This window comes from Balaenoptera borealis (assembly GCF_965194805.1).
Source record: "Balaenoptera borealis genome assembly, chromosome: 16".
Taxonomy (NCBI): Eukaryota; Metazoa; Chordata; class Mammalia; order Artiodactyla; family Balaenopteridae; genus Balaenoptera; species Balaenoptera borealis.
Window position 1 is genome coordinate 81090235 of NC_138872.1, and position 19297 is coordinate 81109531.

Here is a 19297-nt window from a genome sequence, read left to right on the forward strand (position 1 = left end):
CACTTCACGCTCCGTCTAGCAGAGCTGGGCCCAGGCCCAGCCCAGATGCAGCGCTGCTGGGTAGAGGGTGGGGAGCCTCTGAGGGGCTCCCCTCGCTCTCCCAGCCCCGACATGGGGGCTCCCGGCGGGCAGAGCCAGGCCCCCCTGCCTCAGGGCCTTGTGGTCGCCTTGGCTCCCGGGGGCTCCCGTCGGACACCCCCGGGGCTGGGCCTGGCCGAAGCTGACCCGGCACAGCCGGCCTCCCCAGTGGCCGCCGCCACAGGACACCAGAGCACAGCACAGGGGAGAGCGCCTTTATTGTCAGAGGGTTACAGGCTTCCCGCCGCCTCTGACCGCCCCTCCGTGAAGACAGGCCTGCAGGAAGCCACGTCTTGGCTCCCACACGGCCAGCCCTGCCTCAAGGCGGGCAGTCGAGGCCTCAAGGGCAGGGAGAGGTTACCAGGGCCCAGAGGGACCAGGCCACAGCCTCCCAGGCGCACCAAGGGCGGTGGGGACGAGTCGCTCCTGCCACGAGGGGAGACGCACCTGGGGCGGTGCCAGCACCTGTGAATGTCTGAGTTTGCAGCCATCGCTGAGACAGCGAGAGAGGAGCACCAGGGCCAGTCCAGGGCACAGGGGACCCGACACCGGAGAGGCCTCGAGCGCTGTGGCCTTGAGAGCTGCTCTGGGGCACCGGGGACCTGGGTGCCCGCTGCGGAGCCTGGCTGGGACCACAGCGCCGAGGGAGGGAGCATCTCTCCCCAGCAGGGCCTGGGAATCAGGCAGCAATCCCTCCTCCTCCTTGGGACATAGGACTTGCCGTGTAACGCAGAAGTGGCCAACCCTGCAGCTTCCCAGAGAGCCTGGGAGAGGGCAGGGCTGCAGGGATGGCCCCTGGAGGGTGCACATTTGCATAAACCCTCCCTCCTCCCAGCTCAGCGGTGGGAGGCCCTGGCAGGGTGGGTGGGGTCAGAGAGATTGGGATGCAGCGGTGGGCAATGCCAATTTGGTCTGAGGGTCTTTGCACCCCAACGCTCCTCTCTCACGGTCTCCAAGTCCACGTGACTATTATGGGTTTAGTCAAGGTCTCCCTGGCCTCCGAGAGCAGCTACAGGCCAAGCTGCTCCCCAACCCACGGGGCAGACCCCGAGCCCAGGGAGGGGAGTTGAGGAAGGAGGCCCAGGGCCCCCGCTGTCTCGTGCTGGGCAGGGCCCTGCCCTCCTTCCCAGCTGGAGCCTCAGGAGCCACCCGGCCCGACACCCGCCCTGAGTTTCCCCGTGAAGAGGGGAAGCCAGCAGGGTAGAGAGAACATGGGGTCAAACCCTGCCCCAGCCATCCATGGTCCTGGGGCCTTGGGCAGGTGAGTTACCCTCTGCAAGCCTCCATCCCCCGTGTAAAGTCGGGGTAACAAGCCTACCTCCTAAGGGTTAAATGAGACAATGTAGGGAAGCTCCTCGGACAGGCCCAAACGATGCAGCGACCTAGTAAAAGATGAGTATTATGACTATTCTCACAGCCCACGCGGCCCACCAGACCCCGTCTCCAGCAGGGAGTGCGGGTGAGGAGGGAAGGGACCAGGGCAGGGCTCTGGCCTCTGGCCCCTGCCCCTGGAGCTGCCATCTGTCCCCAAGGCCCCCAGCCCCCAGGAGCCAGTGTCCCTGACGATCGTCCAGGCCTGGAGCCCGGTCCCACTTGGGGTGTCCTCAGGTGCCAGTGGCAGCACAGGCCCCGGGGCTGGGTCTCTGGCGGAGCCGGGGCTTGTCCTGGAGCGCTGGCCTCTCACTTCCCGCCGCTGGCCCGGCCAGCGCTCCTCTGCCCAGGGTCGGGGCCAAGCAGGGCAGCCAGGGAGCCATCGGCGGGGGGGCCACCACGCTTCATCTTGAGGTTGGCTCTCAGAGCGGCGTCCTGGCCGGAGCCCCCATCAGGGGAGGCCAGGGGATCTGGAAGGAGAGCAGGAGGGTGGGCTTGCGCAGGGCCTTGGGAGCAAGCAAAGCACCTTCACTTCCAGCCCCGCCAGCAACGGAAGCTCTGTGCCCGGTGAGGACACGACAAAGCAGCAGCTGGCTTCTACTCGTCACGCATCCATTCACTTACTCATTCATTCATTCATCCACTCATCCACGTGCTCATTTCATTCATTCTCCCAATTGCTCATCTATTCATTCACCAATTCACTCATTCATCCATTCTTCAACAACTGCTAACCAGGGCCGGGCTCCAGGCCCTGCAGAAGTGCCAGGGAGAGACATGGAAACCCCACCCCACAGGGAACTGAAGGCTCAGCAGAGCACGGTGGGGAGACAGGAAGGCGGCTTCAGGGAGGAAGAGATCCTGGCGCAGGTCCTGAAGCGGGAGCTGGTGCTCAGGAGGCTGAGGGACCAGCCTGAGCAAAGGTGCAGAGGTGGGAAAGGGCCTGGGGTAACCGGATGATGGCTCTGTGTCACTGGACACCAGGCTATGCTGGGGAGGGACTTGGGACCTGGATGTCGGTCACGGGCAGCAGGGAGCCCCTGAGGGTCCTTGAGCAGGGGTGGGACAGGGCCAGACTGGCAGCCAGGTGAGAGGCCGCTGGGGCAGGGAGAGCAGGCACCAGAGGCAGCAGCATGAGGGCAGCAGGGAGGCGGAGCAGAGGTAGATTCGGACTCAGCGGCCACCTGTGGGCCTGCCTGTCCCCAGGTCCTGGTCACTACGCACCATGGATCCCAATCATGTGCTCCAGGATGAGGACCCTCTCAGCCAGGATCTTCAGCGCCTCCCGCAGCTGCTGCACCCCCTCGCCCTGGGGGGGGGGAGGAAGCAGCCAAGGTCAGGGCCATCCTGCTTCAGTGTACTGTCCCAGCCCTCCCCACGCCCGCCACTTCCCTCCTGTCATCAACATCAGTACAACAGCCATCATAGGGTGGGCATCCTGGCGCCAGGGCTGGGGTTCGAATTACTATTCACAGACACGGAACTTGACGCACAGAGAGGGTAACCAGAGTCCTGTGGCCACACAGCCTGGAAATGGCCGACCGGGGCTTCACACCCAGACCCGTCTGCCTCCAGCCTGGGCTCGTCCTGCTCCCATGGCTGCCTGCTGCTTCCTCTGTGTGCCCTTCTTTCCAGAAAAGACTCTGCTGTGGGCAGAGCACCTAGTACGGGCCCACGGGTTGGGGGTGCTTTTCTTGTTTCCTTCCTGGCACTGCCCAGCCGAGAGATTTCCACAGTGTCACCCGGGCGAGAAAAAGAGAGGGAAGAGCCACGGCTTCTGGAATGCCAGCAGGAGGACGCGATGATGGCACGTCTGCATTTCTGGGACCCAGCCTACACACGGGCGAAGGACCTCGTGTGTCGAGACACGTGAATGAGCTGATTAATTGAGAAGACAGGTGACAAGGCCACTTTGAAATAAAAAGTGATGGTGGAGAGACAAGGCCCCGCCCTGGAGTCAGCAGCAAACAGGCATCTTTGGCTGGTAGAACATGACAGCTCTGTCATGACATTCAGATTAATTGAGCTTAAAACAAAAGAAAACCAAAAGCATGCTACTGAGTTACAAGAGAGAGGTCTTCCCACCATAGGCCGTGAGAAGCCGGGCTGTGGGTGGTGTCTGGGATGGGGGTGTTCCAGCGAGGAGCAGGGGGTCCAGGCCCCCTCTGTCAGGACCCGGCTAAGCCTCGGTCCCTGGGCCACAGGATGCACGCCGATGAGATGGGGCGGGGGAAGTCGTGGGTATCCTCTCTGTCTCCCATCACAAGTGACCCCCGCATCCACATCTTCCTCCCACTGCCTCCTGTGCCCAGTACAGCTGCCCTGATTCCAGCCTTTTCCCCCTTCTCCAGTCCCACAAGGACCTCCGGAAGGTCCCCTGGTCCCAGCTTCACCCCTCCAGCCCAGCCCGCCTCCCGCAGCTGTCCGCCTCCAACGCCCACCTCCCACCTCTGCAGATACCCCCACCCCCGGCTTAGAGCCTCCCTCAGCTCACTCAGTTAAGGGGCACTGTGTGCCCGCTGAGCTGGCCAGCCCGCTGAGCCCTGACACTCCCACGGGACTCATTCTCAGCTTGCAAGACCTCCCCTGCTGGCCCTACTGCCTCCGCCCCCTTTATCCATCACCCTGGTCCGCAGCCTCCTCTCCTGGTCCCGGAAGGCATGGTTCCCCACAGCCATGCTGGCACTCCATCTGTGCCCCCTCCCTGTCCCATCTTGCCCTAGCCCCTGTGTGCTCCCAACCTCACTCTTTCCTCGTCCTCTCCCACATCCACATGCCCACGTATCCTTCAGTCCACCACCGCGACCTTGGGCACACCCGTGTGCCAGGTGCTGTCATGGGAGAGTCCTGTCCCTGGAGAGGGACCCCACGGCTTGAAGCCTCCTTAAAAGAAAGGTCTTTTCTGCAGGTCCGTGGTTCCTCTGGCCCTCTCTGGCAGGGTCTCCCCCCAACTCAGGCCCCAGGCCAGTCACCCCATCTGTGCTACCCCATTGCAGCCAACTTCACCCTGTGCTGCAGTCGCTATTCACTCAGCTGTCTCCCCCGCTGGGCTGGGGCCCCATTCACCCCGTGACTGATGCCCAGCTCAGGGCCGATGGTGGCAGTCCAGCTCTGTTGGGTACCCGCTCTCCTGCTGAGACACAGCCAAGGGGCAGGAGGGAAGCACGGGCCCAGGGGCACAGTTACCTCGGCGGTAGCTTTCTCCTCCTCTTCCCCCTTCCCGCCAGGCTCGCCCTGGGAAGAAAGTCATGTAGTCAATGATGGGTGCGGGGTGGGGCGTTTCTCCACCCTCTCCAGCTTCTCTCCCTGGGCACCCCTGCACAGCTTGGTACAGGGTTGATTTTAGGGGCTTAATTCTGTTTTTAGGGAGGGAGGAGTCAGGTTTGGAACCCCACGAGCTCAGGTGTTGGCCCTTCCAGGGATCAAGTCCCCTGCATCTCAGGCCTCTGCTTCCCTGACTCTAAAATGGGGCCAGTAACATCAGCCTCACAATAACACCTAGGTGGTCACTTACTCCTGTGTGACCTTGAGCAAGTTACTTTACCTCTCTGTGCCTCGATTTTCCCATCTCCAAAATGGAGCTAATAATAGCCTCATAGAGCTATTAGGAGGATTAAATAAATCAATCTCAATAATAAGCTTGGAGAAGGCATGGCTTTGGAGGCTAACACTCCTGGGTTTAAATCTTGGCTCTACCGTTGCCTAGCTGTGTGACCTTGGGCAAGTTGCTTAACCTCTCTGAGCCTTAGCTGCCAGTTCTGGCAAATAGGGAAAATAAAGCACTGTCTCATGGGGTCACTGTGCAGCTTAAACACTCTGTGGATGAAGAGGGTTTCCACATAGAATATGCTCAGCAAAGATCCACCCCTTACCCCCCAGCCCCATGCCCCTGACATAAGACTTGGGCACGAAGGAGGTACCCACCTCCTTGGCCCTGGAGATAGGGGCTGAGACTCATGAATTCTTATTTCCAAGAGGGGAATTAGAGGTCAGCTGTCTATGTCTCTATTCCTAGAAGGTTCAGAGAAGGCAAGGGACTCTGCAGGTCACACAGCACATTAACCCAGGGGCCTGGGCTCCCTGGAAGGGACCTCCGGACTCTCATCCAAGCCTCGCAACAGGAGGTTATTTCAGTCCTACTTCATACGTTCAGTGAGGGGGCTCCCACCTCCCAAAGTCACCCCTTCTCAACTTGGGCAGCTGGCACTGCACCCAGGTTGCCCATTTCTCTCCCCCCGCCCCATCCTGGCTGGGCTGGATCTGGCCATGCCTGGGGAGGCTGGGGGGCTGAACTCAGCCAGGCCGCCTGGGGCAGATGCCCGCCCACCTGGTACCCTGGGACTGCACCAGAGCCCATCGTCCTGGGGGTGGCCCATCCACACGGTCCCACACTTACAGGCGGCCCTGTCACGCCCCGCTCTCCAGCCAGGCCCTGCAGAAAATCAAACAAAGCAGATTAGGCTTTGCCTGTCCTTGACAGCCTCTCAGTCCTCCGCTGGCCCTCCCCCTGCACTGGGCTCTGGAAATCTGAAAAATGAATGGGGGGAAGAGGATGGCGTAGAGGAAACACGAAGGCCACAGCTGGGGGCCTCCCTGGTCCTGACGCCCCCGCTACTGGCCTGTGTATGACCCTGGGCCTCAGCTGAGCCCTCCATCTCCTCACCTGTGAAATGGGGCAATGCCAAGTACGGTTATCACTCGGAGAAGGGGACCGGATGGCAAAGCACACATCCCCCCAGCACGCGAGAGAGGGGCCCTCAGACAACGAGTGACAGCAATGGTGATCGTGAGGGTGCCTGCGTGGACACCCCATCAGCGCTGATGCCCAGCCGGAAGGCTCCCCGGGGCCCCAGACCTGTGCATCCAGCCGTCCTCCAGCACCCTCACCCGGCCAGCCAGGAGGCGCTCCCCCTCGACTTCTCCAAAGTGGAACTCCTGGTTCCCCCCCAGACCCGCCCCCACCCTGCAGTCTCTCCTCTCGGAAAGGGAAATGGCTCTGCGGTCCCGCGGCTGCTCCCACACACACCTTGGAGTTAACCTTCCGTTTCCCTCCCTCACCAAATTTATTCCATCAGCCAGACCTGTCAGGTTCACTTTCTAAGTATGTCTGTTCACTTTGCCATTTCCTCTGTGCTGCTGTGGCCTCCTCCCTGGTCTCCCTGCTCCACCGCCGCCTCCCCCGCCTTCCATCCCTCCCGCAATAGCCAGAGGGGCCTTGGAAAGCTGTAAATCAGGTCACGGACTCTCCCTCCCTGAACCTCGATGAGTCCCCTTTCCACTGTGACCCAAATCCACACATCAGCCCTGCAGGTAAGGCCCTGCCCACTTCCCCCCCTCATCTCACCCCACACTCTCCTCCGCTCAGTATGCGCCCCGCGTTTCCCTGCTTCAAGACCTCTGCACCTGCTCTCCCCTCTACCTGGAACGCTCCTGGCATCTCTGCAGGACTGCTCCTTCCCGATCCACGGGTCTCAGTCAGAATGTCCCCTCCTCCTATCTGTCACCCCCTCCTGTCACCATAGGTCCTTTCCCAGTTACTCTCTATCACGTCTGCCTCCTGCACTAGACTATCGGCTAGCGGAGGGCAGGGATCCCCACTTCCTTGTTCTTGTGCCCAGTACAGTGTCTGATGCAATTGAGGCCCCAGGACATACGTAGTTAATGAATAGCATTCATTAAGGGTCTCCGAAGAGCCTGGCATTCTCCACCTGTTTTCCCCATTATTTCTCACAATGAACCTACCCAGAAGGGATTTTTATCCTCATTTCACAGATGGAGAAACTGAGGCCCAGGGGCTCAGGGACTTGTTCAGGGTCACCCAGCTGGAAATTGGCAGAACCAGGCTTCAAACCCAGGGCTGTCCGTCCCACTCAGGAGAAAGTCGGGACCACGTGGTCCCCTGTTATTGTCCCTTCTCGCTCTTCTTTGACCCCTGTTTAGGAGACATCCCTCCCCACAAACCGCCAATTCTCAGAGGCCTCGACTCCTTGGCAAGGATGGAGACGGAGACTGGGTCATCAGACTGGCCCCACCATCCACAATGAAGCCACGGTCCAGCCCATCTGGTGGCCATTCTGACATTGTCAATACTGGGACAATGGAGCCTTGGAACCCAGCTCCATCCCTGCAGTGTAGGGGCCTGGGTGGGTCCTGGCAGTGGGTCCTGGAAGGGGGCTCTTCGACACCTGTTCAGTGGCCCTGGGGAGCCAGGGACAGGCCGGGCACTGCCTGGTGCCCCTGGCATCCCAGCCCTGGCTACAGACCCTCAGGTTTAAGGAAGGACCACTGCAAGGAGGAAAGGGGCCAAGATGCCACCAGCCTGAAGATGCCCCATGCTGATGCCCGGTCACACCGTCTCGAGCGGGGCTAGACGAGCAGCTCTGACTTGGTCCCCTTGAACCTCCTTGGAATCTTGCAGGTCCTGGGTCCCCACAAGGCTGCTGTGGGCACGGTCTCCACAGCCACCCAAGGCAGCCCCGCCCGCAAGGGCCTGGAAGACCCTAAAAATCAACCAGCCGGCAGGATCAACCACCCCAAAGCACCCACTGGCACTCTGCTGTCCTGCTGTGTGACTCTGGCAGGTGACAGAGTCTCTCTGAGCCTCCACTGCCCCATCGCTGCTGGGATAGAATGATGGGATCCCTTCGCACCGCTGACCTGCCCTGTCGCTGTGCGCTTGGGCCACTGGAGGAGCCCCACTGCCCCCAGCCCTTTCCGTGAGAGCATCTGTCGGCCTTTCACACGCCCTCCTCCCCCTCTTCCTGCCCTTTTGTCGGGGCTGAGCAGGCCCAGCCTGAAGGGAGGAGGGAGCCCCCAGCACCGGAGAACCAGGAGAGACCGCGTTGCTGGCACAGGGCTCCTGGCGTGTGGAGCTCGGCCAGACGCCCCCTGCCAACCTCCTACAGTTCCCGGGGCCTCTCCGACCATCACCGCAGTCCCGTCACTGTCACTGTCATTCTCTCTCGCCCGCCCCCACCCCTTCTCTCTGGGGCCTGTGGCTGGGAGCCTGAGGGGCCAGGAGGGTGCTCTGGGGGGCCCCGACCCCTGGCTAACCTGGCCACCCCACCTGACTCAGGAGCAGATCAGGTCTGAGGGCCTCCTGCCCCCCCTGCAGCCACCCCCCACCCCCAGGCCCCGCCTGCCGGCCTGGTCTGTACCACATCCGCCCTGGCTCTGCCCTACGCCGTGCACCCCACTGGCCCTTCTCCTCCACGCCACATCCTCCTGGTGTGAAAACACACGGGGGACGACAGAGAGTGATCAGGAGCCGTGGGACACTGGTTCTTTGACGTCTAGAACATGTGCTCTAGAGGGCTGGCCTCTGGCCCCAGGCTCCGGCTGTGTCCTCGGCTGGCGTGGCTGGTGCCCTCCCTGTGTCTGGGGAATATTTGTCAAATGACTAAAGGGATGAATGAATGTGTGGGACTCCTGAGGTCCCAGCACCCACAGGGCCAAGACCTGGATCCACCTCCCTTGCAGTGGGAGGGGGGGCACCTCTCAGCCACTCCACCCCACCAGGACCTGAGTTCCAGGGACCTCAGAGCCCTTGGTCTGGACGAGGCCCAGGGGAGGGGCTGCAGGAAGCTCCATGCAGACATCCCCAGACGCCACCCTTGCTGCCTCCACGTCCAGGACTGCCCCCTCCTCCATGTGACCTCCCCCCCAGGCCCCTGGGCCCCTGCAGCACAAGGCACATCCCCCTGGCAATTTATTTCTCTTTCACTCCCTGTGACAATCCACCAGGGAGGCCCTGTACACCCCGTCTTAGCAGCTGAGGAAGCCAGAGTCCAGAGAGGCTGCCTTTCTGCCCAAGGTCACACAGCTGGGAGGCAGAGCCAGCTGGGGTTCCGGGCCGCACAGTCAGGCGTCAGGGTGCCCCCCTCACAGGCAATTCTCCTCGAGGAGGGGCCACGGGCTGGGGTGGACCTTCTGTGATCCTGGCCCAGCTCCACCACACCCTCCAGACGACCTCGGGTGGCACCTGGGTCTCAGCTCATTTATGTACCAGGAACCATGTTAGCATCTCCCTGGCATAGGCAGAGTGGGCAGCAAAGGGTCGCTGCTGCTAACAAAACCAGGACCCCACGCCTGCCTTCCCCTGGGGCCTGAGTGGACCCAGGTGGGGACCGGCCAGGTGGGCTGGCTCCTTCCTGAGCAACTGTGCTGGTAAGAAGCCTGGCTCCTCCTTCCCTGGGGAGACAATGCCCCCTCCCTTGCCAGAAATGCGAAAGACCTTACCTGGGATCCTGGTGCACCTGGGGGTCCAGGGGGACCGTGTGGTCCAGGGGGACCTGCCAGCAGAGTCACAGATGGTCACCTGGGGCCAGAGAAGCCCGCTGCCCCCATCAGCTCTGGAGAGGACCTTTCCACCCTCCCACCCCAGCCCCTGTCCTGGGTCTGTCTCCATGGGCAGCAAAGGAAGGTGTGGTGAACGAATGGTGGGGGAGGGGGGCACCCGCTCCCTTGGCCTCCCCTGCCCACCGCCAGAGCGGAGAGCCCACCTCCACCCACTCTCCCTGCAGCCCTGACACCACAACCAGAGCCCCATCCACGGGGCCATCCCGCAGCCCCTCCCCAGCCGGCTAGTCCCCCGGCAAATCTCGAGTCTCTCCCTCCTTGGGACCTCAGACCTGACCCCTCTGAGGCCATCCTTCTTGCCTGGGTTACTACAACTGCTGCCTGACCATCTGCCCTCCACGCAGCCCCCCAGAGTGACCTTTCAAATAGGTCCCTCTCAGCCCAGCCTCCTCCACCTTCATCAGTCAGATACCCCCTTCTGGAAAGTTCCTCTGCATCCGTGCCTTTGCCGATGCTGTTGCTTCCTCCTGGAGCTTCTCCAACCCCTCCACACCCCAGAAAACTCTTTGCTACTAGTCTCAGGCTAAGCATCACCTCCTCCAGGAAGTCTTCCAGGAACCTACCCCGCCTATTCTCTAGGCAAAGCCCTGACACAGACCAGCCGCTACCTCTGGCCACTGTCGGTTTGCATGCCTGTCCCCCCCATGGGCCAGGGAGTGCCCAGAGGGTCAGGCCAGGCCTGATGGGTGCAGTGTAGGGAGTGGTGTTCCTGACTGAACTTCCCGAATGCTTGGAAGAGGGAGGCCTCCGTCCCCAGTGGCCGGCACAGGTCTGTGCCTCTTGGGCTGCTAGGCTGTACCAGTGTGCCCCCGGCATGCTTAGGGAGGACCCGCAGGAAAGTGTACCCCTGGTGGGGTGACGATCTGCACTCAATCTAGCTAAAAGACAAACACCCTCCCAGCTCACTCCCAAATACTACCTTTTAAATGGGGCCACCCTGGCCCAGCTGCTCGACCAGCCCTGCTTTCTCAGACCCTATGGGATTCACTGATAGTATTTGGGTACTGTTCGCCTTCTCCACTAGAATGTAAGTACCATGAGGACAGGAATCTTTGTTTTGTTTATTTAAGTATCCCAGGAGCTTAGAACACTGCCCAGCTGAACAGTGCTTGGTGAATATTTCCTGAATTCATGAGAGAGTGAATGAATGACAGAGAATGAGTGCCTGGGTCTGGAGCCCTAATCAAGAGGTGCCCCACCCGCTGGCCCCCAGGGTCTCCGTTGCTCGTTCATTCACAGGTAGAACCTGTCAGAGGAGACTTCCACACACCTGGGTGCCAGCCCCGCCCCACACTCCCCTCCTCCCCCAGTGAGGGTCCCATCCCATCCTCTCCCCACACTCCCCTCCTCCCCCAGCGAGGGTCCCATCCTGTCCCCTCCCCACACTCCCCTCCTCCCCCAGCGAGGGTCCCATCCCGTCCCCTCCCCACACTCCCCTCCTCCCCCAGCGAGGGCCCCATCCCGTCCGCTCCCCCAGGGCCCAGCTCTCTGCCTGCAGGCCCAGGGCCTCCCGTCGCTTCTGGGCACCTGCCCCACCAGCTCCCTGGGTCTCCCGCGTGGCCCTCACACCGCCCGTGCGGACCCTGCCTCCCCATACCCAGAGAATCCCTGCTCTGGCTCACACGAGGGCAGCCCGGGGCTGCATCATGTGGGTGTCAGGGCTTGTTCTGGCAGAAACACTGTGGCCAGTCCCAGGGGAGCTGCCGCCCAGGAACAAGAGGCCCCACCTCAAGCCACTGCTGGCTGGAGCAGATCCAATGCCCTGCCAAGGCCATGACCCCCAACTGGCCCCCTCAAGGCCCCTTGGTCCAGGCCAAGCCCAGGAGGGGTTACCAGTGGAGACCAGCCTGTGCTGTGGCCCTCTGTGCTCACCTGGAGGGCCGGGGGGGCCCCGGGGCCCTGGGACGCCCGCCAGCACCGTGTCCACGGCGGCAGAGGCCAGCTGCGCGTCTGCATCTGCGGGAAGGGCAGAGCGGCCCGTGACCTGGGGGGCAGGGCTGGCGGGGCTGGGGGGCTAGAGCTGAGATCCCCCGGAGCCAGGACGGGCATGCCCGGCCCCACTGGGCCTCACTGCAGCCCTGGTGAGCAGTTGCCATTGCTCCCACGACTCAGAGGAGCACACAGAGGCCAAGTCAGAGGGCAGGGGAAGCCCCGTGGGCTCCATTTAAAGCGCAAACTCCTTCCTGAACACTCCAGGCCCTTGACTCTGGCCCCACCTTGCTTACCACCCAGGCTGGACGTTCTTCCAGGGTCCACCCCACACACCCATCCTGACGTACCTGACTAGCTCACTCCTGTGGGGCCTCCTCCAGGAAGCCCTCCCTGCCCACCCCTCTGAGCTGCAGGGCCCTGGGCTGCCTCCATCAGGGCCCCAGAGCCGGGTGGAGTCTGTCTAATGGCCTGGGTCTCTCCAGGGGGAGCCCCGTGTGACTTCACCCTGCCCTATTCTCAGAGCCAGGACCAGACAGCCAGGCTTGGAAACGTCTGGATGGGGGTGGTTGCCTCTGTCTCTCCCTCCACTCATGGAAGCCTGGAGAGCCTTCCACAGGCCTCACGGCGGGTGGCCTCCTACAGGTGCTCAGTCCTGGCCAGCCAGCTGCCCCCACTGGGGCACCCCCACTGTCCCCAAACATTCACACCTGGGTCTTCCAGGAAAGCTGCCCTCCCTCGGGGACCCCAGGGCTGGGGAAGGAGGGTCCTGTCTGGGGAGGGCTCCCAGCACTAGATGCGGCAGGCGGGCAGTGCCAGATGCAGGGCATCGCGCCCAGGCCAGGGCAGGCTGCAGCTCTCCTGGCCCAGGGATGCCGGCTGCTGAGCCCTTAGACGCCCGAGGCACTTTACACGCATCATCCATTCTCCCCACTAGGGGGCACCACTGAGCCCACCGTGAGGGTGAGGAGGTTGGGTCGTCAGGGAGTTAACACTTTCTTCGGCCCCTGTACCCACTGAGGGCAGCGCAGGCCCCTCAGTCCCCTTGGGAATGAGCCCCACCCTCATGGCTGGGGGCTGTGTTTTTTCACCCCCAGAGCAACTCCATCAGGATGTATTACCACCCCTCCTCTACGGATGGGGAAACTGAGGCTCAGAGAGGGACACTGTGATTCAGGCGCAGGTCTTAACGCTCGAGGGAGGGCTATGCTGCCGCGGGGCGGAGGGGGCTTGGGTTTCTCCGACAGCTGACAAAGCGGTCCCTGGGATGTCACCCATTCAGAATTTCAAGTCAGTCCTGCTTCTTAAAACCCTTTCCACTCCCCAGGGCCCTTAACCAAAACGATGCCCGCGTGGGCTGCCGGCCCCACCCCCACCCCCGTCCGCGGGGCCTGCCTGGACCCGCCCTCCCCGCGCGCTGGGTCGGCTGTGTGTGTTCTCAGAGGCGCCCTCTCGCGCTAGACTGTAGCCTCTGCAGGCAGGAGGCTGTTTTGCTCAGGGCTGTACGTGGCGGGCGGGTAAAAACAGAGTCCCACACGTCGTAGGTGATCCATCAACACATGTCCAGTGGCCTACAGTGAGGGGATTTGTGGAGAGGACATGGGGTAACGGATGACCCGAGGCCAGGCCAGAGAGCGGAGTGACCCATGGGGGTCAGACCCCGGGGCAGGAGCTGAGCGCGGGTTGCCGCCCCACCCCGCATCAGTGCCCCCCAGGCGACCCCGCCCTCCACTTGGCAGAGCCGAGGCTCCCCTCGCTGACAGTCCGCTCGCTTCATGGGGTCCTCTGGGGAGGGCTGGTCCCCCTGAAGACAGGCTCAGGCCCGCCCTCCCGCCCCACCCCGCAGGCATGACACTCACTGTCCTTGTCTGTCGGCGGCTGCAGGGAGTAGAGGACGCCTTGGGGGCCGTTTGGAGGGAGGCCTGGGCTGCCTGCTGGGCCGGGGGGGCCGGGGGGGCCGGGGCGCCCCATCTCTCCAGGAAGCCCACGGGGCCCTGGCGGCCCCAAGAGGCCTGCAGTGGGGAGGAGAGGAGTCACAGGAGGGCCGGGCCTCGTGGCTGACGTAACAGAGACGAGAAGCAGACCCTGAAGGGGACGGGGCTGGCGGGGGCCGGTGGTGGCCTCCAGGCCCAGGGACACCCTGGAGGGCTCTTCCGGGAGCTAATAACATGACTTCCCCTTCCCAGCCCAGTGCACAGGCGACCCGGGGCAGCTGGATGGGAGGTGAGGGAGGCAGGGACCACAGACCCAGTGGGGGCTCCGGCCAGATGCCCTCTGCCCGCTCCAGAGACCACAGCTCTGGGGAAGGGGCGCCGAGGGTGGCAGCCAGCCTGGGCCAGCCCTGTACCTGCCCTGACAGGGCCCAGGAGGAGCTGGGTGGTCTCTGGAGGTGTTGTTTACATGGCTGAGCACAACCCCCAGCCCCCAGGAGCCCCCCCGGACACCTGCGCCCACAACTCCAGAAGCCTTCTCTTCCCACAGCCCAGGGTGAGACGGAGCCCTAAGGTGCTTGGGGTGAGGCTGCCGCAGGGGTGGTACTGGGAAGAAGTGAGCCTGGAGCCCCCTAGGATGGCAGTCATTAGCCCCAGCAAGAAAGGGGGTTCTGGGATGCCTCGCCTGCTCAGACAGGGGAGAAACCCCAACCCCCTTCCCCCGTGGACAGAGTCGGGTCGGGGCTTGTGGGGGGGTGTCCTTACCAGGAGGACCCGCTGGGCCCTTCTCTCCTGCCTGGCCCCGGTCACCTTTGGAGCCTGGGGGACCTGCAGGCCCTGGTGGTCCCGTCTGTCCTGGGGGCCCTGGGGATAGAATGAAATGAAGCCTGAGAACACTGTGGGCTGAGCTGCCCCCCGTGGCTCCAGGCTTGACCACCTGGGCTGTCCGGTCAGACCTGCCTCCAGGAATCTGGCCCACCTGGGGCCCCTCACAATGGGCAAAGGGACCATCATTAGCTCACATCAGTCATTACAGCTTGCAAACCATTTTTGTTCCTATTAACTTCTATGATCTCAAGAGCTACTTGTGTCCCCACTTGACAGATGGGGAAACTGAGGCTCAGAAAGGCATGGCCCTTTGCTCAAGGTAGCAGAGCCAGGCTGTAAATAAGTCAGAATCCTCTCTCCGCGTCCTACTGTCTCCATGCTCAGGCTCAGGAACTGGGCTTCTGGCAAAGAGCTTCCCAATGAGGCCTCCTTAGAGACCCCAGGAAGCCCTGAAGGACATGCCTGCCCAGCTTCAGGGTCTCCAGGCCCCAAGGGTGGGCAAGAGTAGATGGAGAGGCCAGAGTCCCCCTGTGTGGCCTGGGGACAGCCCCTTCTCTCCCTCTGGAAGCCCTGGGCATGGGGAGGATGCTCAAAAATGCCTGCTGAACTGATGGAGGCCCTGGAGCTGCCGGTTTCCAGAGAGATTCCCAGCTGCTCGCCAGGATTCCAGGGCTCACCCAGGTGTCAGCATTTGTAGGGTTTGTGCTCCACCTGGTGGCCATTCTTGGGAACTGCAGTCCCGGTAAGAAGAAAGGTGCCCCAGGAGACCCGGAGCCCCTCCCAGCTTCCTCCCTCCCCTCCAGGGGGTGTTGGGGCCTGGGTCCTCCAGGGTATGAGAAGCCCCCCCTTCCCCCCAGCCCCCGCTCCCTCCTCAGTCCCAGAAGAAGGATCTGAAGATGAGCATGGGGCAGCCCTCTGGAAATGAGACTTTGGGGAGAGTGGCTAGAGAGGTGTGGGGGCTGGGGGGGCCCAAAGTGAGACGCCCCCTCCTCTCATAGCAGGCCTAAGCTCACCCCTACACCCTCCCAGCCTCCAGAGACTGCAGAATATCTGATGCTTCCCTGGCCCCGGGACTGCCCACTGGAGGCAACTCTCCCACTGCTGGGGGTCTACAGGCAGGGGAGGGCATGGAGCGTGTGCTCAGAGCTGAGTCTGGGCAGGAGTGCTAAGAAGCTGGGGGCTCAACCTGGGGACGGGGAGGGAAGGCGTCACCTGCAAAGGGCTCCTCTCCATCTACTCCTGCCCACCCTTGGATATAAAAATATTTAATAACTGGCACAGCACGGATACTGACCAGTCAGACGAGATCTCAGCCTTAAACCCTTGAGTTCAGCCACACAGACAGTGCCAGCTCACCGCCCAGGGTAAAGCCCCAGCGCTTCTCCTGGCACGTGGCAGCATTCAACAATGCTGACTACTAGTATTACAGTTATTATTACTGTTCTGCAGTCCCAGGGAGCAGAGCCTAAACCAATGGATAGAAGCTGCAGAGAGAAAACGTTTACCTCTGACTTCAAAGTGTGGTGGGAAGGGTGAAAACAACAGGTGAGTGGATGTCTTTCAACTTGGGTCAGAGAGTTCAGAGAGGAGCCCCCAGAAGGGGGGCAGTCAGTAAGCTGCCCGTCCCTGGTGGTATGCAGGCAGGGCCTGCTGTAAAATTGAGCCAATCAAGGATGGAGCTGGGCTGGGGGCCTAAGTGCAGATGCTAAGGGGCAGCGGGGCATTCAGTGAGGACAGTAGCTGGACTGTGAGGCAATAAGGAATGGTGAGGACTGCGGCAAACTGCAGAGCTTGAACGGGATCTGCAGGGGCAGCTGTGACTTAGCTGCAGCCAATTGTTTCTCTTTTTTTTAATTTTTATTTTTTATATATTTTTTTGGCCACACCACACGGCATGTGGGATCTTGGTTCCCTGACCAGGGATCAAACCCTTGCCCCCTGCATTGGAAGTGTGGACTCTTAACAACTGGACCACCAGGGAAGTCCCAGCCAATTGTTTCTATTAAGAGACAGCCAACCCCAATGGCCAGATCTTCCATTTTTCTAAGAGAAGCGAGAAATCCTGGTTTTTATGTGAAATCCCCCCAGGTTTTAAACATTAGCTCAGTTTTTCAAAATACCACGTGGGCATGTATGACCTCCTTGTGCAGGCCCTGGGAGGCCATGCCTCCCCTGTAGGCCTCACTCACCGGCCGGGCCCGTGGGCCTTCTCCTTTGGGGCCCGGGGTGGGCGAGAGGGAGGGCGTCAGGGAGGAAATCCTCGTTCCAGGGCGGTGGGGTGCTCTGGGGGGTCGGCAGGTCATTGTCCGGGCCCGAGGGCCGCTCTGCTGCTTCCAGAAGGAGAACCTGGGCCGGAGAAGGGCAGAGGGTCAGGCCCAGGCCAGGCCGGGGACACATGTGAATGGGAACGTGTGCCCCGGGAGACCAGCAGCTGCCCGCTGCTCTTGGGATCACCAGTCCCCTCGCTGGAATGTTCTCCCACCCCTGCCCCCCTCCCCTTCCCATTTCAGGAAGCCCTCCTGACCCTCGGGCTCAGGCAGGTCCCCTTTGGACACGTTCAGAGTCACCATACTTTTCTCCTAGAGCGGCTGTCGCTGGGATTAGACAGTGGCTGTTGGAATAACGACCACGGTCACCTCCACTTCACCGGCTCCTCCCAAGGGAGGGACTGGGCCCGCCTCTCCCCCACACGCCTGGCTCAGGGCGCAGACAACGCAGTCAGGGAATGTTTGTGGATGAACGGATGGATGGAAGGAGGGAGGGAGGAAGGGAGGGAGGGAGGGGCACAGGGAAAGAAAGGGAAGGGGAAAGGAAAGGAAAGAAAAAAAGAAGAAAGAAAAGAAAAGAAGGAGAAAGAATAAATAAATGGGCCCAGCTTGATGCATGATATTTAGCAGGAGCTCCAGAGAAACAAAGGTGGCCATGGTCACTCAGGGCCAGCCTGGAAAGCAGCCTGTCCTCTCCCCTGGAGGAAAGCAGGGGTCAAAAACCGAAAGGACCCAGGGCCTCGGTGGGAGACTCTCCCTAATTCACGTGAACTGGGAGCCAGGAGGCCTCAGAGAGGCCCTGCTGTCCCCAAAGAGGCTAGCAGGGGGCGCTGCGTGCCCGGGATCCGCACAGGGCAGGCAGGCAGATGCTAGCACACAGTAGACGCCCCCAGCAGAGGGGGGCCCTGGGGTTCCCGGGCCACATCGGATGGAGCCCGGCTTCCTGTCCCGATCTGCCAGACGGGAAGGAAGAAGCCCAGTGTCTCACGTCCCCTCCAGCTCTTAGAAACCCGAATCCCGCGTCCTGCTAGAGTCTCCGACTCAGTGTGTGAGATGAAAGTGTTCTGAGGACGGGGCTGAGGGTGGCCCTGGCTGGGCCCCACCCCGGGCCGCCCCCACCCCCATCAGAATCACTGGCATCTAATTCCGCAGGTGCTGCTGCCTGAAGGCATCCAAACTCCAGCCCCCTGACCTATACCCCACCCTACGCCCACCCCAACACGGGAGTCCATACTTCCCGGAGGGCCTAATGGGCCCCCAGGCCTCTTCCAGTGCCCCTCCGCCTGCCTGTGGCCCTCGCTCGGCCCGTCGTGTCCCCCCTCCCCAGGCCTGTGGCCTCAGGCTCTGTGACAGCCCTCTGCCTCCCCCACGTCCGCCTGCCCCCTACCTCTCCTGCAGCCCCGGGTCCCCACAATCAACAGCAGTGGGTGAGGACCTCCTGCAAAGCAAACCCCCCTAAAAACCGCCAGTATCTCCACACACGTCGTACACAGGCGCCCGCCCTGGCCTCACCTGCGTCTCTTCCACCCCGCTCTGCTCCAGCTGCCCTGAACTCTCCCAGTGCCCCTCAAGCCCAAGACCGCCCCACCTCCAAGGCCGAGCTCCTGCAGGGCCCTCCACCAGCCCTGCCCCCAACCCCGGTCCCCCCCCACCGGCAGATTCTGAGATCCAGTGAGCTGTCCCCTCCTCCCTGTGTCTGGCTGACCCTCTGGGCAGAAGGGGGCCCTCCCCTCCTGTGTGTCCCCTCAGCTCCTGTACAGTCACTTTGTGCCCACGGCCAGGGCGGCGGTGGGAGCAATGCCACCAGCCCCGCCCTCAGGAGTCGGGACCACCTGGGGAGGGGGCGCCCTCCTTGCTCTCGGTCCCCAGAGCCCAGCACAGGTTAAGTGCCATGTGATGGGGGAAGCTCAGACCCTGCTACCAGCCGGGCTGGTTTGAATCCCTGCTCTCCTACTAGGTGACCACTGTGTGACCTTGTGCAAGCATCGTGACCTCTGTGGGCCTCAGTTTTCCCATCAGCAAAATGGAGGTGATAACACTGACCCTGCAGGTCCACGGGAGATCGGGAGCATTCAATACCCTGGGCACCCTGGTTAGTCCTGCTGATGCTGGGACGGTGGGGGGGTCACGGGAACAAATGGCTGCCTTCCCAGTGCCCAGGCCTAGCTGGGCTGAGGTTTTGTGGCTGTGCCGAAAGGGTCCCTCTGCGCGCCCCCTCCCACCAGTTCTGCAGTGTCTCGGGGCCTGGGTGACAGAGTCTCTGAGGACTCTTGGGAACAAAGTGGCGCCCCTGCATCAGATCTCAGGTCCCCATCTGTGTTGGGTGGGTGGGTTCCTGACCCTTGAGGCTCCGGTGACCCCCAGGGCCCCTGTCTCTCAGCTCCTCTCCTTTCTGGTCCTCACAAGGGCTCATGAGGCAGGAAGGGCCGCTGCAGCCCCATCACAGGTGAGGTGGAAATAGAGGCTCAGAGACTGCAAGTGACTTGCCCAAGGTCACCCAGCAAGTAGGTGGTGGGGCCAGGGCCACATGTGGCG

At 62.1% G+C, this 19297-nt stretch overlaps 1 protein-coding gene across 4 annotated transcripts in view; it reads right to left on the minus strand.

Moving 5' to 3' along the window:
- Window positions 1–281: 281 nt before the first annotated feature.
- Window positions 282–19297, minus strand: part of COL26A1 (collagen type XXVI alpha 1 chain) — a 176371-nt gene continuing 157355 nt past the window's right edge. For 3 of the 4 annotated variants that reach the window (XM_082358782.1, XM_082358781.1, XM_082358784.1), the window contains exons 5-13: window positions 16685–16841; window positions 14433–14531; window positions 13596–13748; window positions 11680–11763; window positions 9688–9740; window positions 5846–5881; window positions 4636–4683; window positions 2674–2758; window positions 282–1919 (exon numbers count right to left, since the gene is read on the minus strand). In XM_082358782.1, the coding sequence (XP_082214908.1) occupies window positions 1759–1919; window positions 2674–2758; window positions 4636–4683; window positions 5846–5881; window positions 9688–9740; window positions 11680–11763; window positions 13596–13748; window positions 14433–14531; window positions 16685–16841 (876 nt within the window). In that variant the 3' untranslated portion in view covers window positions 282–1758. The remainder of the gene's footprint in view (window positions 1920–2673; window positions 2759–4635; window positions 4684–5845; window positions 5882–9687; window positions 9741–11679; window positions 11764–13595; window positions 13749–14432; window positions 14532–16684; window positions 16842–19297) is intronic. The other variant, XM_082358783.1, reaches the window with a different exon arrangement.